General features: G+C 42.3%; 1 protein-coding gene across 5 annotated transcripts in view; it reads left to right on the top strand.

Annotated features, from left to right (window-relative positions):
* Positions 1 to 15,927, top strand: part of REPS2 (RALBP1 associated Eps domain containing 2) — a 181,077-nt gene that overhangs the window by 71,844 nt on the left and 93,306 nt on the right. For 4 of the 5 annotated variants that reach the window (XM_073665392.1, XM_073665391.1, XM_073665388.1 and 1 more), the window contains exon 6: positions 14,386 to 14,527. In XM_073665392.1, the coding sequence (XP_073521493.1) occupies positions 14,386 to 14,527 (142 nt within the window). The remainder of the gene's footprint in view (positions 1 to 14,385; positions 14,528 to 15,927) is intronic. The other variant, XM_073665390.1, reaches the window with a different exon arrangement.

Raw genomic sequence — 15,927 nt, 5'->3', positions numbered from 1 at the left:
AATATAAATAGTGAACCTATCAGTCAGTTAGGTCTTTTACTTTGTGAAGCTGACAATGGTTCAACTCACATATACACCAGCAATCGGTTACTATGTGTTGTATTACATGTCAGTAATTCACAAATGTATAGTTCAAAATACACTGGTTGTACAATGCAAAACGGTCTCATCCAAATCTTCATTCAAAGGGAACGATCCTTAAACCAGACATCCATCTTGTGTACCAGTCAGTCAGGTGGAGCTTACAAAAGGTCCTAAATAGCCCTCAGTGATCTGAATTGACCCTGTGCCCCATAGCTCCCGTCCTGACAAGGGCAGTCCACAGCTGGCCCTTGAAGTGAACCAGCCCTCAAAACTTGTGCCTCCCGACTTGTTACTCCCTTTCGGGTTCTTCAGGGGAAATAAATGCACTATAAGTTCATAACCACAGAGATTCCCAGTCTCCCACTGTTGAATCATGTTGAACTGATACAATAAAATAAGCCATAAAGTGAGATCTTAAATACCTGCTTGAAGAGTCAAGCACCAATTAGGATGCTCCCTGGATCAGCCTCACTCCCATCGCAGCTGTGAAACAACCCATATCAGGATCCTATGATAGAGATCCACTCTGAGTAAAAACTGGAATGCACACCATCCCTTGGTGCAGGCAGAGTGGAATGCATCCACTTCTTATTTACATCACTTCCTGTATATTATTGGGAGTTCGTGGAACGTATGCTACTCGCATGCGTCATGCTATAGTGCAGGCAGAGTGGAACGCATCCACTTCCTGTTTACATCACTAGAAGAAATAATTAATATAAATTGATAAAAGATGATTTTTACTGAACAAGGCATCATCCATGAGCCATACAGGTATGACTAGGACTAGTTTCAGCTGTCTACAACCTGTATGCCAATATTAATAGATTCTCTTTAAAAAGAGGATTTAATTTAATTAATTTGAGTTATTTATTTATGTCTAGATTTTTGAGTGAGTACTACCAGTTGATGGAACCATCTGGAACTTAACAGGATAGGAAAAGGAGCACCTCAAATAATAGTTCTGTGGAATCTGCCCATCAGATTGCAGTTATAGTGGGGCTCTGTCAGTGGTTGCCTGCCAGCCCTAAAAATGGCTACCACTGACAGACTTAACGCTAGACACTCCTTTGACCAGGTTCTAGGGGTTGCCCTGCACTTTACCCTTTAACCCTTGTACAGAGATCTGGACTTACACAGAGGCCCCTGGGTTGGCGCTATGGTGCAGGTTGGCAGGTGTGGTTGCTGGATCAGAAGCAAGAGGGCAGACAAGGTACCAAATCAGAAGACAGATGAATAGTCTGTAAACGAGCCCAGGTCAGAACCAGAAACCTATAGGCAAAACAGGAGCTGAATAGCAACAGCATCCAGAGGAAGAACTAACTACAGTATTTCCCATAGCTACCAGCAGTAGCTTGGCTCTTTAGTAGGGTGTGGTGCTGTTTAATTTGTCAAAGCATGGAGCTGATTATTCCAACTGGACAGCACACACTAATGCTGCTACACTGGACAGCACTACAGGTCCCAGCCACTGTAATCTATATGGCTTGCTCCACCCAAAGCTTCTGGTCAGATATGTCCTCCATCCCAATGTCGCCCGCAGAATGAATTTGGAGGCGCCTGATGAAAGAAGCAGATGTCACAAGAACCGGTCCTGCAGGAGACCTAGCCCTTATAACCAGGATTATTTGAGAATACAAGATGAAACCTCCTGATCAGCTTTTAAGCATTGAGGTTACTTGCCAGAACCCAGGATCTATCTTCTGGGACATAAGCTTTCCAATGCATAGGATATTGCACAGACCTCCTCACTTACATGAGAAACCAAGATTCTGTGCATCTCATATTCCAAGTTCCCTTTGACTACCATGTCAGGGGACGCAACTCTGCTGCCTTCAATTGTCAGGACTCAGGACAATTACACAATTGACTGATGAGTGATGGATGGGGCCATAGCTGTTTTCCCTACTAGGCCAGTTATTGAGGAACTCATAGTGACTGTATGGTATATACACCTCTGATTCCAACGAATGGAATATACATATAAATATATATATTTATATATATAATGCCCCAGTACGGTCACTGGCAACTCCACAATAGCATAAGGAACTAAATGCCACCATCAGTCATTTATACAGGTCGATTGGACACCCGTAACAGGTAGCGTATAGCTTCAGGGGTGTGGTTTACAGAGCATGAGGAATGGAGCTATTAAATTGTATATATTTAATTCGGAAAGGTAGGCAGTGTTTTTAAAAAATATACAAAGATGTTGTAAAATGGGAACAAAACAATACGGTATATACAATCACATAAACTAAAAGGGATAGCAAAAGAATAGTACTAAACCTGTGTCACGGAAATGGTTCAGCGCTTACCAGAGATAAGCACTCCTTAGAACAACTCCTAAGAGCAACAGACAGAACCAGAGAGTACTGTGTCTTCCAGGACTGACCAATGATAAAACCCAAACTGTGCTTTTTATTAGATCAAGGTTACACCCACATACCTCCCCTTGGTGAGCTCATATGGGGTGCTGGTCATGGGATGTGCTAAGTCTTTAGAAGATTATGAGATCCCCAACTTTCAGGATATCTTCGCCTCTGGAGGTCCCAGGCTGGAGATGTTATTGTCAAGTTTCTGTGACAGGCAGAAGTAGTGCTGTTGCTTCAAAAGCATCCAGCAACTAGAAGTGTTAACACAATCACAGGAGACAGGAAGAGGTTTGCTTCAGAAGCATCCAGCAACTAGAGAGGTTAACACAGTCACAGGAGACAGGGAGAGGTTAGCAGAGCCCCAGGGGGATTGTGGGGAAGTTGTTTACGGTCTAGGAGCAGCCGAAGGGATGACTCGTGTGTGTATCTCACAGAAATTCAGGCAAGTGAACCATAGTGAACAGGATTCAAGTAAAGAGTGAAGCTGGGTTAAGGTCAGAGACCTTGCACTCCTAGTTGAGGAATCCTATCATTGGGCAGGAAGATTAGGACTGGAAGGAATTGTGTCACAGGGATCATCTCCCTCACCAAACCCCCCTCCATCTCACTGCAGGATAAAGAATGCTGTGTACTATTGTGCCTTTTTGAAGGAAAAGCCTGCTGCTGTTTATGAAAGCCTGTTGCTCTAAAGGTCTGATGTTTTGTAATGGCAGTGCATCTACATTAAATACCATTGTTGAATTGTTCAAAAGGACTTTGTCAAGTGTGTCTGTGCCAGGGAGTCAATATCCCTTTATGACTGAGAAAGCTGCAATCACTGGTCGCCCTGAGTAACAGTTCCCCCAGGATTCCAAGAATTCATGAAACCTGTCTCGCCCCTATCTAAACATTAGTGGCGTACATGTAACATTTCCTATCACAATTATACCTTTCTATAGAGATGAAACATGGCATCCATCTGTGCGATGTTAAGTTGGAGGTGTTCGGCCAGCCTTAAGGAGATGTAAGTGAAGGCGTTATCTTCGTCCCTTTGCTATGACACCGAAAATATATCTCCTATAAATATCAGATTGATGCAAATCCCAATATTCATCAATGACTACTGGCTCCAGAGTGTCCGAGATAATTCCTTTGAACAGAAGAAGCCCTTGTACTTCTCCTCCTCTAAGTATACGAATCTTAGACTTGGTGACTGGTTCTCAACAGATCCCTTGTTGTAATTACCTGTTCACAGCAGGAGGTCCTGCTTCAATGGAGGTTGAAGTGTTGGCTCTTTACCATTTCACCAGTTACAATTAATCCCATATGTTCAATGTGAGAGTGATATGTGCCCTTTCCAGAGATGTCTTTATGGATTTTACAATTTTTCTCTCCGACATACCACAAGAATAGGAAGATGTCTGTCAGAGTAACTGGTGAACGATATGATTTGAGGAAGGACTTATAAAACACATTGGGTATATAAAAAAGATGGAAGTTTCAGGTGGAAAGCTGCATGGTTAGTGGCCTTGATTATTTATTAAAAAAAAAGAATAAATCTGGAACCCAGCTGGGCAGAAAGAACCTTAAAGGGGTGGTCCAAAGGCAAAACATTTTTCCCTATCAATTTAGTCCCATAATCTAATCTATTTTCTAATATACTTGCTTTAAAAATTCCCTAGGGTTCCCTAACTACACTATCTAACTACTTTTGTATTTTTTTCTCTACTACCTGTCTGATGATGATTTGTTTGAATATCCCCAGTGCATGCTGGGATACTCAAACAAAGCATCATCAGAGCAGGGGGCAGAGGCTGTTGTCATTGTCACAGCCCCTGCCTCTCCCTGAAACGAATCATCATCAGGGGGCAGAGACTGGGGTCTTTGCCACAGCCCTTGCCCCTCCCTGAAATGAAGCATCATCAGGTGGCAGAGGCTGCGGTCATTATCAGAGCACCTGCCCCCTCACTGTTGACGCCTTATTTCAGGGGCTGGTCCCTGCTCTGTCCCTTAGTGTCTCCTCCTTTGTGCAGTGTCTCTCCCAGCACTTTGCCTGTGCGATGAGCACAGCATCCATTCTGCTGTCTGCTTAGCTGAATAGTGATAAGCCAGTAGCAGAGCGATGTCACTATACTCCACAGAGACCAGTGATGTCACTTGTGGGGCGGCGCAAGTCCTGCTGCACCCTGGGTATAGTGACACCTCTCTGTTGCCGGCTTATTGCTATTCAGCTAAGCAGAAAGCAGACCGGACACCGCGCTCATCGCACAGGGTGCTGGGGGAAACACTGCACAAAGGAGGAGAAACTCAGGGACAGCGCAGGGACCAGCCCCTTAAACGAGCTTCCCTGATGACCCTTCATTTCATGGAGATGGCAGGGGCTGTGACAGTCACCACAGCCTCTGCCCCCTGATGATGCTTCATTTCAGGGAGGGGCAGGGGCTGTGACAATGAACACAGCCTCTGCCCCCTGCACTGATGACGCTTTGTTTGAATATCTAATGTATCTAATGGATGCACTATTTCTGGGGTGTCTGAGGGCTTATATTGTTAGTCAGGAAGGGGGCCAATATCCATGGCCCTTTCTCAGCCTATTAAGATCAGCCCGCAGCTGTCTGTTTATCCTTTGCTGGTTATTAAAAAATAGGGGGCACCCCACGTCATTTTTTTGGGGGTCCCTCTTTTTAATAACCAGTAAAGGCTACGCAGACAGCAGTGAGCTGATATTAATAGCCTGGGAAGCTTCATCGATATTGGCCCCTTCCTTGAATAATAACACCAGCCCCCAGCTGTCTTCTTTCCTTCAACTTGGTATTAAAAATAAGGAGGACCCTACACCATTTTTTTCGTTTATTAGCTAAATACATGTACAGTTATCTACACACGCTCTACACTAATTATTTATCTCACTGACATCTTTATTACTATGCACAGGCGCCGTCTGGTGAATACTCTCATCAGCATCGCCTGCTCTCGCTATCAGCAAGACCAGGCGTATGCTGATGAGAGTAGTACTCATCAGCCGACACCTGACCAGCGGTAACCTTTTCACTGCCGATAATAGCTGCTGGCTCACATACTGTCCTCTGTGACAGCGTGGGAACCGCAGCGCTGTGACTGGCGGTAACGTCAGTAAAGTTACTGCTGATCAGAGGGGGTGTTTCCCGCGCTGTCACACATATGACAGCATGGGAACCGCTGGATGTTTGGGCCCTCCATTCATGTGAATGGGGTCCAGGATCAAGTTTGGGTACCGTTCTGGTACCCGAACCAAACTTTTTTATAAAGCTTGACCGAACCCGACGGACCCGAATATCCATGGGTCTGCCAATCCCTAATTATTGTTAGTAATCCATACCCATAACCTCTTATTCCTGATCTTTTTAAAAAACTAGCGGGGGCCAAGTGGTTTTCTAAACTGTATCTGAGAGGGGCATATAACCTTATACGTGTTCGCCAAGGTGATGGGTGGAAGACTGCCTTCAATACACCTGAGGGTCACTTTTAAAATTTGACCTATGCTCCATCCGTGTTTCAGAACTTCATAAATTATATTTTTTCTTCTTTAGTGGGTAGATTTGTGGTGATATACTTGGATGGTATCTTGATTTACTCAGGTTCTTGTGAGGAGCATCAGGTTCTATGTGACAATCATTTGTTTGCCAAGCTAGAGAAGTTTCAATTTGAGGTGCAGCAGATTCAGGTTTTGGGTCATTTAGTTTCTGCTAAAGGTTTTCACATGGATCCCGTTATGGTACAGGTCGTCCTTGATTGGATCCAACCTACTAATCTTAAAGCTTTACAGAGGTTCTTAGGTTTTGCTAATTATTATTGGAAGTTCATTAAGAAATTCTCAGTCATAGTCAAACCTCTTACTGATATGACCAAGAAGGGTACTGACTTTTCATCTTGGTCTACTGAGGCTGTTGATTCTTTTGCTGCTTTCAAGACAGCCTTTTCTAAGGCTTCTGTCCTCAGTCAACCCGATATTGATTTGCCTTTTGTGGTTGAGGTAGACGCCTCTTCTGTGGGGGTGGGTGCTGTTTTTTCACAGAAGAAGGATGGTTACTTTCATCCTTGTGCTTTTTTTGCTCAGATATTCTCACAAGTAGAGTCAAACTATGATGTAGGCGATCGGGAACTCTTGGCTATTAAGCGAGCTGTCGAGGAATGGAGACATTGGTTGGAGGGGGCTAGGCATAGATTAACAGTCTTTACTGATCAGATAAATTTACTGTATGTTGACACCGCTAAGTGCTTGAATACTAGACAGGCCCGTTGGACCCTCTTTTTCTCTCGGTTTGATTTCTCTGTGACATATCTACCTGGTACTAAGAATGTTAAGGCTGATGCTTTATCACATAGTTTTGTTCCGGAGTTGAGGGACGAAAATCCAGTCAAAATTCTTAGTGAAGGAGTGGTGGTTGCTCTGGGGATTGATCTCAGACAGCACATTGCAGAGGCTCAGGTTTGAGCACCGGAGGGCTTGCCACCCAGCAAGCATGTTGTGCCTTGCTCACTTCGCACTGATCTTCTTAATGAAATACATGACTCTGTGATGGCCGGACATCCTGGTTCCTCTGCCTCCTGGAGATCTGTTTGCAGGTCTTTTTGGTGGCAAAGTGCTTGAAAGGATGTTGAGGAGTATGTGCGTAAATGCAGAGTTTGCACCAGGGCTAAAGCCTCTCACCAGGCCCCGGCAAGATTTATTTTGTCTACGAGGTTCCTTCTCAACCTTGGACTCACTTGTCTATGGATTTTGTCACAGAATTGCCTAATTCTGGTGGTAATACTGTAGTATGGGTGGTGGTGGAGCATTTCAGCAAGATGGTTCACTTTGCTAAGAGTTTAGTTACATTGTTTATCTTTCATGTTAAGTTACATGGTGTTCCTAAAAACATTATTTCCGATAGAAGGGTTCAGTTTATGGCTAGCTCCAGATTAGGAATTAAGCTTTTGTTCTCTTCAGGTTATCATCCTGAGACTGATGGTCAGACGGCGAGAATGAACCAAGAATTAGAACAATATTTAAGATGTTTTGTTTTATCTAATCAAGAAGACTGGGTGGATTTTCTTCCTCTGCCTGAGTCTGCTCTCAATAACCGCACCTCTACTGCTACTGGTACCTCTCCTTTTTTTGTTGTGGGGGTTTTCATTCAGTTTTTGGAAATTTTTATGGTTTGCAGTCTGCGGTCCCAGAGGAGGAAAGATATTCTTCTCATCTAAATAAGGTCTGGAGAGAAGTTGAAAAAGATCTTTTGATAACTTGCGATCGGACCAAGAGAACTGCAAACCGCAGATGTAGTAGGGCCCCTTTCTATCAAAAAATCTTCGTCTTAAAGTTCCATCAATGAAATTTGCTCCTAAATTTGTTGGTTCTTATAAGGTAATTAAAATAATTAATCCTGTGATGGTCAAGCTCCATCTCCCGGTTGCGTGGAGGCTTAATAATTTCTTCCATTCCTCTCTTCTTTGCCAAGTCCTCAGGACATCATTGAGATTGACTTGGAGGAGGACAAGGAGTATGAAGTAGAATGAGTTTTGGGTTCCAGACGTGGACTGCAGTATCTCTTTAAATAGAAGGATTTCGGTCCAGAGGGTAATTCCAGGGTTGATGTAGAAGATTTACATGCAGATCGCCTAGTGAGGGAGTTCTGTTAGCGGCATCAGTGGTTGGGAATCTCAATGGCTCCAGTGGCCCCTCATAGAAGGGGGGTATTGTCATATGTCTGGGTGAGCCTGTGCTTTGTGGTTGACTTCTCTGTCCGCCAAGCCACAGCAGATGCACCTTCTCTCCTGGTGTTTAGTTTCTGTTATCCTTGCTCCAGTCTTTTTAAGCTAACGGGTATTTTCATTTACTCATTTATTTGCCCTATCACCTTTCGGGTGTGGCTTTGTATTCTTTCGCCCTTCTGGTATTTCCTGCTGGTGATAGTCTCATTTGGATCTCCAGCCATACTACTGTAGTTTAAGCCAGTCAGTGAAACACAGTTAGAGTTTATCTCTCTGCTGTTTATGTTCTTGTACCTATCTTCTGTTTTTTTTTTAAGGAATTAGGCGGCATATTCTCTAACAGTACATACTTAATCCTTTATTTTGTATTTCGTGGTTTGTTTTACTTGTTTTACTCACTTTGGGATCTCTCTTTATTTCACCACACTTTCCCTTCTGTGGATAATTTGCACTCTGCTCTGCCCTCCGGTTCTTTAGGAGGAAGGTAAAGTGCTCAATGGCCTTTCAGGCAGCATAAGTCCGAGTTGCCATCATCTAGTTTGTGGTTAGGGCTATCTTATCTCACGCAGAAACCACTAGGGACTGTGGGGTCAGGATCTCTAGTCTGTACAGGAACCGGCAGGGTCAGTTGCAGTTTTTAGTGCATTATCTATTTTCCCGAGTGAGTTGCTACACTATCATAACATGGTTGTGTTGTCCAGAGCTAACTTCAATGTCTGTTTAAGTTGAAGACTGAAAGAGGAAAGTGAATTAAAAGTTAGTTTTTTGTAACATTTTCAATTCTTTAACTGCCAATAGAATTCTTTTACATACATTTCACATGGCAATATGACTACATTTCCTCCTTTATCTGCGGATTTAGGCTGCGTGCCCACTATGTGTTTTTGAAGCGCTTTTGCCTCGGAATTTCCGCAGCGAAAATGCTTAAAAAACGCTTGGTAATACGTGCCCCATGGTCCCCAATGATAATCCGCATGTGCTGTGCACATGCTGCGGAAATTTCCGCTGCAGATTATCATTGCGGAAAAATCCGCAGCATGTCCATTATTTTTGCGGAAACGCGGTGTAATTGCCGCCATTGACTTGCATTGAATCGATTAATATCCGTATGACTACATGTGCACATGAGGATATTAAGCGATTCAATGTGCGGATGGTACCATACCAGACTCTCATCCAGACCCGGGTACCATACTACCTGTTAAAAAAAAGAATTTAAAATAAAATATATACATTATACTCACCTTCTGATGGCCCGCGGTCTTCTCTCCGGTGTGTCCTGCCTCCCCGGTGGCTCTCTATGGTGTAAAAGGACCTTCCATGACGTCATTTAGTCATGTGACAGGTCACGCGACCTCTGACGTCGCCGGTCGCTTGACCTGTCACTTGACTAAATGACGTCTTGGAAGGTCCTTTTACACCACCGCGAGCTGCCCAAGCCACCGGATGCACCGGAGAGAAGACTGGGGGCCAGAAGGTGAGTATAATGTTTTTTTTTTATTTTTTACCATTTTTATTCTTTTTTTAACTATTAACTTGGTCGCACTATATAAATACATGCCGGTTGCATGGATTTATATAGTGTGACCAAGTTGTCAAGCACTTTTCCAAGTGACGCTAAAATCGCTTGGAAAAGCACTTGATAACCCGCTGCGAAAATGCATGCAAAAACGCTTGACAAAGCTTCTACCTGGCAGGAAAAACTCATGTAAAATCTGCATGCATTTTTCCTGCCAGGGAGATGCAGAAAAAATCAGCAGCATTTCTGCATCGTGGGCACTTAGCCTTAAGAACTACAATCTCTCCATTTTTTTTATGTTGCATAAACTATCACATTGTGCATTGGTCAAGTTATCATGATGAATAGAACGTGGAATCTTTTCAAATTTGTTAGGTAACAGTGTGATGAAAAGATCAACTGGGGGTCAGATAAATAATGGGAGGGTATTTTTTTAGATTTTTGAGGAATGCATAAAGGTACTTTACCTTTTGGATTGTTTGGATTGTTCATCAAGTAGTTGTAGGATGTGAATAACTTCCCATTCCTCACTAGAAAAAGATGTTGTAGAAATTAAATCTTTATGAAACCGTTTTTGAAAAATTAATTTGCAGAGAAAAATGTGAAGGTCCTTTACTGCTGTAAAAACGTGTACGTCACACACTGCTTTCACCCATTAAAGGGAACCTGTCACCAGGTATGTTCCATATAAGATAAGTCCAGTACCTTTCAGCCTGATATACATAATTCTGATATGTTGTATATATGCTCCCAATCCGGCCTGCAACAAAAGAAAATTACCTTTTATTACACTCACCTACGGGGCGGTCAGGTCTGGTGGGCGTCTCTGTCTTGATCCGGTGCCTCCCTTCTTCTTGCGATGCCGTCTTCCTTCTGTGCTTGCGATGTCCACGGCATCGCGCTCTTGCGTATGTGTACTTCTCTGCCCAGGCCAGGTCAGAGCAAAGTACTGCAATGCACATGCGCCATGGCTTTTTGACCTTTCCCGGTGCATGGGCACTGCAGTACTTTGCTCTGTCCTAGAATGGGTTTAGGGATGTCTGCCACATGACAATTGTGACCTGGATGATGATAGGGCCAGCGCCGCATAAATGCTGTGTACCCCTGTTCTAACACCACCCCCTGAAGAAGGCTGCACCGAAACACATATTGGAGCTGACGTCATTACAGGGGTGCAGGTACATTCCGGTATTGGTCCATTTTTGCATTCTGTATAATCATTTAGAATCATGCTCATGTTAACATATTATGGCACTAGGCACTTTATATCTTTTCTGTATAGGTTGTTCTCTATAGGCTGTGGATCAATATAAGGCTATGCACTTTGCATCTTATACTCTGATCCACAAGGACCTACTTGAGTAATATTTCATATATGTTACATTAACACTTACTCATTTACCATATTAATTTGTTCATCATGAATATGCATGTATTTATATAATATTTTCCAGATTTACTGATTTGCATTTATGTACCATTTCTATAACATATTGTCAGCAGATATCACATATATTATATTGTCTGCAATAATTATCCGTGCCATGTCATCTTTCTGCCCATTGTGGTTCTGTTTTTAATCATCCCGATTTTTACTTTTAATCATTTTGTTTATCTAATAAAACACATATTCTCTTACTTGTGAGCTTTTGAACTCAATTCTTTATAGGTTTTTGATTGGTATTGTAGGTTGGCAGGAGTTATCAGGTCGCCGGGTCAGAAGCTGGAGGTACCAAATCAGAAGACAGAAGAGTAGTCAGTATACGGGCCGAGGCAGAACAAGGAACTTACAGACAAAATAGGAGCTGAGTAGCAGCAGCAAACCAGAAGAAGCTCTAACTATATTTGTTGTCTAACAGGGTGTGGTGGTGTCCAATTTTCCAAAGCAGGGAGGTGATTACTCCAGCTGAACATCATATAATAGATGACACTGCAGGTCCCAGTCATCCGAATCTCAGTGACTGGACAGAGCTTGGACCGCCTAGAGCTTCTTATTATGACATCTCCTCCATCACCAGCACCATCCTCAGAATGAATATGGTGTCAACTAGTGGCAGAATCAGACATTCCAAGAGTAGGTCCTGGAGGAGATATACTGTTCAGTGGGATCTGACCACTAGATCCCATTTCAGCAAGATCTGGCCATCAGATCGCAGTTCCCCATCCAGCAGGAGGAGGCTGCGCTAGTCGGGGATTAGAGCTGGAGTGACAGAGGCTTCAGATCTACAAATAGTTCTTCAGCCTCATATACATAAAAATTTTCAAAGCTGGTTTCTCAGTAACGGAGGAAAGGACTGGACATGTAAAGGTATTGCTGGACTTGTATTTGAAAAAACTACATGCACATATAAATAGTTTGGGGGTTGAAATTCTGCTGGCAGATTACCTTTAAATAGTGGGGAAAATATGTATTTATTCTTGGGACATATATGGGATTAATCATCACAAGGTGTTGATCACAGCACTGTACCTCATAAATATCAGAAAGAATGTTTTTGCAAGAATCTGGCAGTAGTGTGGCCTGAGGCTTCTAGCCTTCAGCATCAATCTTACATATTAGGATCTTAGTAATTTATGGATTTAATTTAAGACTTTAATAAATCTGTTCAGATTGGTCTCCTTAACCTTTGGCCTGGCATGTTTTGTTTTGCATTTTTTAGTGCTTTTCCGCAACAAATAGTACACATAAATATGCATGAATAACTATGAAAAAATCTGCGCAAATTTTAGATGCTGAAATGCTGTGGATCTCAGTTTAAAAATCTGCATAAATTCCGCACGAAATACGAGCCTTCTTGCTTAAAGAGGTTGTCCACTACTTTTAGGCTGTGTGCCCACTATGCATTTTTTAAGCGTTTCCGCAGCGGCAATTCCGCTGCAGAAACGCTTAAAATACGCTTGGTAGAAGGTCTGCCATGTTCCCCAATGATAATCCGCATGTGCTGTGCACATGCTGCGGTAATTTCCGCTGCGGATTATCATTACGGAAAAAAACGCAGTACTACCAATTATTTTGCGTAAACGCGGCGTTTTCACCACCATTGACTTGCATTGGAACGCATGGAATCTGCATCTGTACATGCGGAATCCAAGTGTTTCAATGTGCGGATGGCACCTGGGTTTGGAGAAGAGGAGACTCTCCTCCTGACCTGGGTACCACAGAACCTGTAAAAAAAAGAATAAAATAAAAAATAAACATTATACTTACCTTTTGATGGCCCGTGGTGTCTTTTGTCCTGGCTTGCCGGCAGATCGTGGTGGACTCAAGGACCTGCCATGACGTCACTTAGTCATGTGACGGGTCACGCGACCGCTGATGTCGGCAGGTCCTTTAGTGTACCGCGAGCTGCCGGCAGGCCGAGACGCATCGAATAAAGACTCCGGGGGCCATCTGAAGGTAAGTATAGATTTATTTTTTACCATTCTTACGGTCACTCTATATAAATCCATGCCGTTTGCATGGATTTATATAGTGTGACCAAGTTGTCAAGCACTTTCCAAGTGATGCTAAAATCGCTTGGAAAGCGCTTGACAACCCGCATGCGGAAATGCATGTGAAGAACGCTTCACATCCGCTTGTCCCTGGCAGGAAAAACGCATGTACAATCCGCATGCGTTTTTTCTGCCAGGGAGATGCAGAAATGCTCAGGAAAAATCCGAAGAATTTCTGCATCATGGGCACATAGCCTTACATTGATGACCTGACCGTCCGGAGTCTGACACTCGGCTCCCCCGCCGATCAGCTATTATCGTTGTCGGCGGCTGCTGGTTGGAAGTACTCACTTGCCGAGCTGTTCCGTCTACTTGTAGTGGCCGCTGCAGGGTACTGCACATCTGCCTCCTATTGATTTGTATAGGAGGGGGATGTGCAGTACCCAGCCCCGGCCACTACAAGTAGACGGAACAGCTCGGCAAGTGAGTACAGATGATCGACTGGGGTGCCAGGTGTCGGACCCCAACCAATCAGACATTGATGACCTATCCTAAGGTCATCAATGTAAAAGTAGTGGACAAACTTTTTAAAGGCAACCTGTCATGTCATATCTAAAAATGCTATTTATCTGCATACATAGGGTTAATCTTCAGGTAAATAAAGTTTCAATGCTGCCTGGCCACCTTATTGAAGCAGCGGCTACAGGCAGAAAATAAAAGTTATATCCTCCCTACAGCCACTCGCATACAGTCATTGGGTAGTGCAGGGAGCAGTTACAGTCACTGCTCACTATACTGTGTATGTTGTAATCACTCTCTGCACAACCCATTTGACTGAAAGTGAGCAGCTACAGGGAGGATATAAGTTCATATTTTCTCTGTAGCCGCTGCTCCAATAAGGCAGACAGATAGGATTTTAGCGCTATTTGTGTGCAGATTAACCCTATATCTGCAGGTGAATAGCTTTTTGGACATGACAGGTTCCCTTTAGTATGTAAAACCCTGTAAAAAAGCTTGATCGCTATGTATTCCATGTTTGCATTCAGCATGTTCTGTAGGCTATGCTTGATTGGCTGTAGCAAATTCTGTAAATAAAGACTTCTGAGGGTTAATGTAGTGTAATCTTAGATATATGCTACATTTATGATTAATATAATTTTACATTTGTGATTAGCTGATTTTTGTGATTCCCTGGTGATTTTATACGTACAGGTTTCATGCTGCAGTATCTGTAAAAAAAAAAAATATTTCTGTTCACAGCAGTCGCTTTCAGTTGAAAGAGAATCACAGGACTGTTCAGAGAGTTACTCCGAGGACCCCTGGAGGATAACAGAAGAACAGCGAGACTACTACACTAACCAGTTCAAATCTCTTCAACCTGATCTGAATTCCTTTATTTCCGGTAAGCCAGATGGATATTTTGCATAATTTGGTTTTGCTGAGCACATGGGTTGAGTGGTTAGATATTCAGCATCTATTAAGTTTATGTTTCTTTAGCTAGTAGATTGGAAACACCCTTATCAGTCTGCTCTCCTGTAGCAACCGAATACTTCTTAAAGGTTTTTAAGTGCTAGTATAATGTAGATGGCTGCCCGGAAACAGTTTTATTTTTGGGTTTAGCTTTAGTCTGCATAGAAGGTAATTTAAATGATGATTTTATATACTGAAGGTATGTGCACATTGCGTCTTTTTCAGTCGGAATAATTTTTTTTCTACTTGTCAACCGAGTGCAGTCTGTATACAACTCCTTTTTTTTTTTACAGCGGCAGCTATTCATCATTTACAAGACCACTTATAGTTTTCTGTGTTACAGAATTGCAAAGTATCCATAAAAATCCATAAAATTCAGATGATACACCGTGGCTCCATATAGCATCTGATTTTTTTTCTCGCACCCATAGACTTGAATGGGTGAGTCTCATCCAATTTCTGGAGGAAAATAGTGCATACTGTGATTTTTTTTTTATACAGATTCGGTCAGTGAAAAAAATCGGCCATCTGCACTTCCCCATTCAATAACATTGGTCTAGTGTTTTTTTAATTTAACGGATAACACTCAGACCTAAAATACAGTTGTGTGCATGAGTCCGAAGACTGGAGTATTTAAAATGTGTATTCAATATAAATGACAACTTAGTCTTGTCAGCAGTGAATTACATATCACATGCAACCTTAGAATTGGCAGCACGTAATCCCTTACATTATACATATCAGCTATAAGAAGACAAAGCAAGAATAAATTTTAGTTAAAATTTCCAGGCAAGTTGCCAAAATGTATTAAAGGTTAATTGGTTGGATGCAGCATAAGAATGAAATCAATATGAAAAACTTTTTAGTTCTATGCTCAAGATCCTTTTTCATTATGATATTTAGACACTTGTCGAGCAAGTAAGTTAATCATAAAAACTCTATCGAATATCACTGCTTTACCATCAATTTTTTGAGAATATATATATAGATTGCTTCAAGTCCTCGAATCTTTCAGGAGATTTCTAATAAAAACAAGGTCTTATTAGACACATATAAGGGACTTTATGGCCAATATTATTCTCATCTTGTCTAAAAGTACAGTCTTTCAAAATATAAAATTACTTAACTCATACAGTAACAAAGACCATACAAAATTAAAATGCCAACACTGCTTTATCCTTTACTATCCCACCTCAAAAAAATTAATAAAAAGTGATTGATTTTGTACCCCAAAATGGTATCAATAAAGTCTACCCCACAAAAAACAAGCCCACATACTACTCTCAAAAAAAGCTATGGCGTCAGAAGCCAATATTGTTTTTTATAAAGTAA

The sequence above is a fragment of the Phyllobates terribilis genome, unplaced genomic scaffold, assembly GCF_046119375.1.
Source record: "Phyllobates terribilis strain yellow unplaced genomic scaffold, ASM4611937v1 Scaffold_2__4_contigs__length_985480577, whole genome shotgun sequence".
Lineage (NCBI taxonomy): Eukaryota > Metazoa > Chordata > Amphibia > Anura > Dendrobatidae > Phyllobates > Phyllobates terribilis.
Note: the sequence above shows the minus strand (reverse complement) of the source record. Positions and strands in the feature narration are given on the sequence as shown.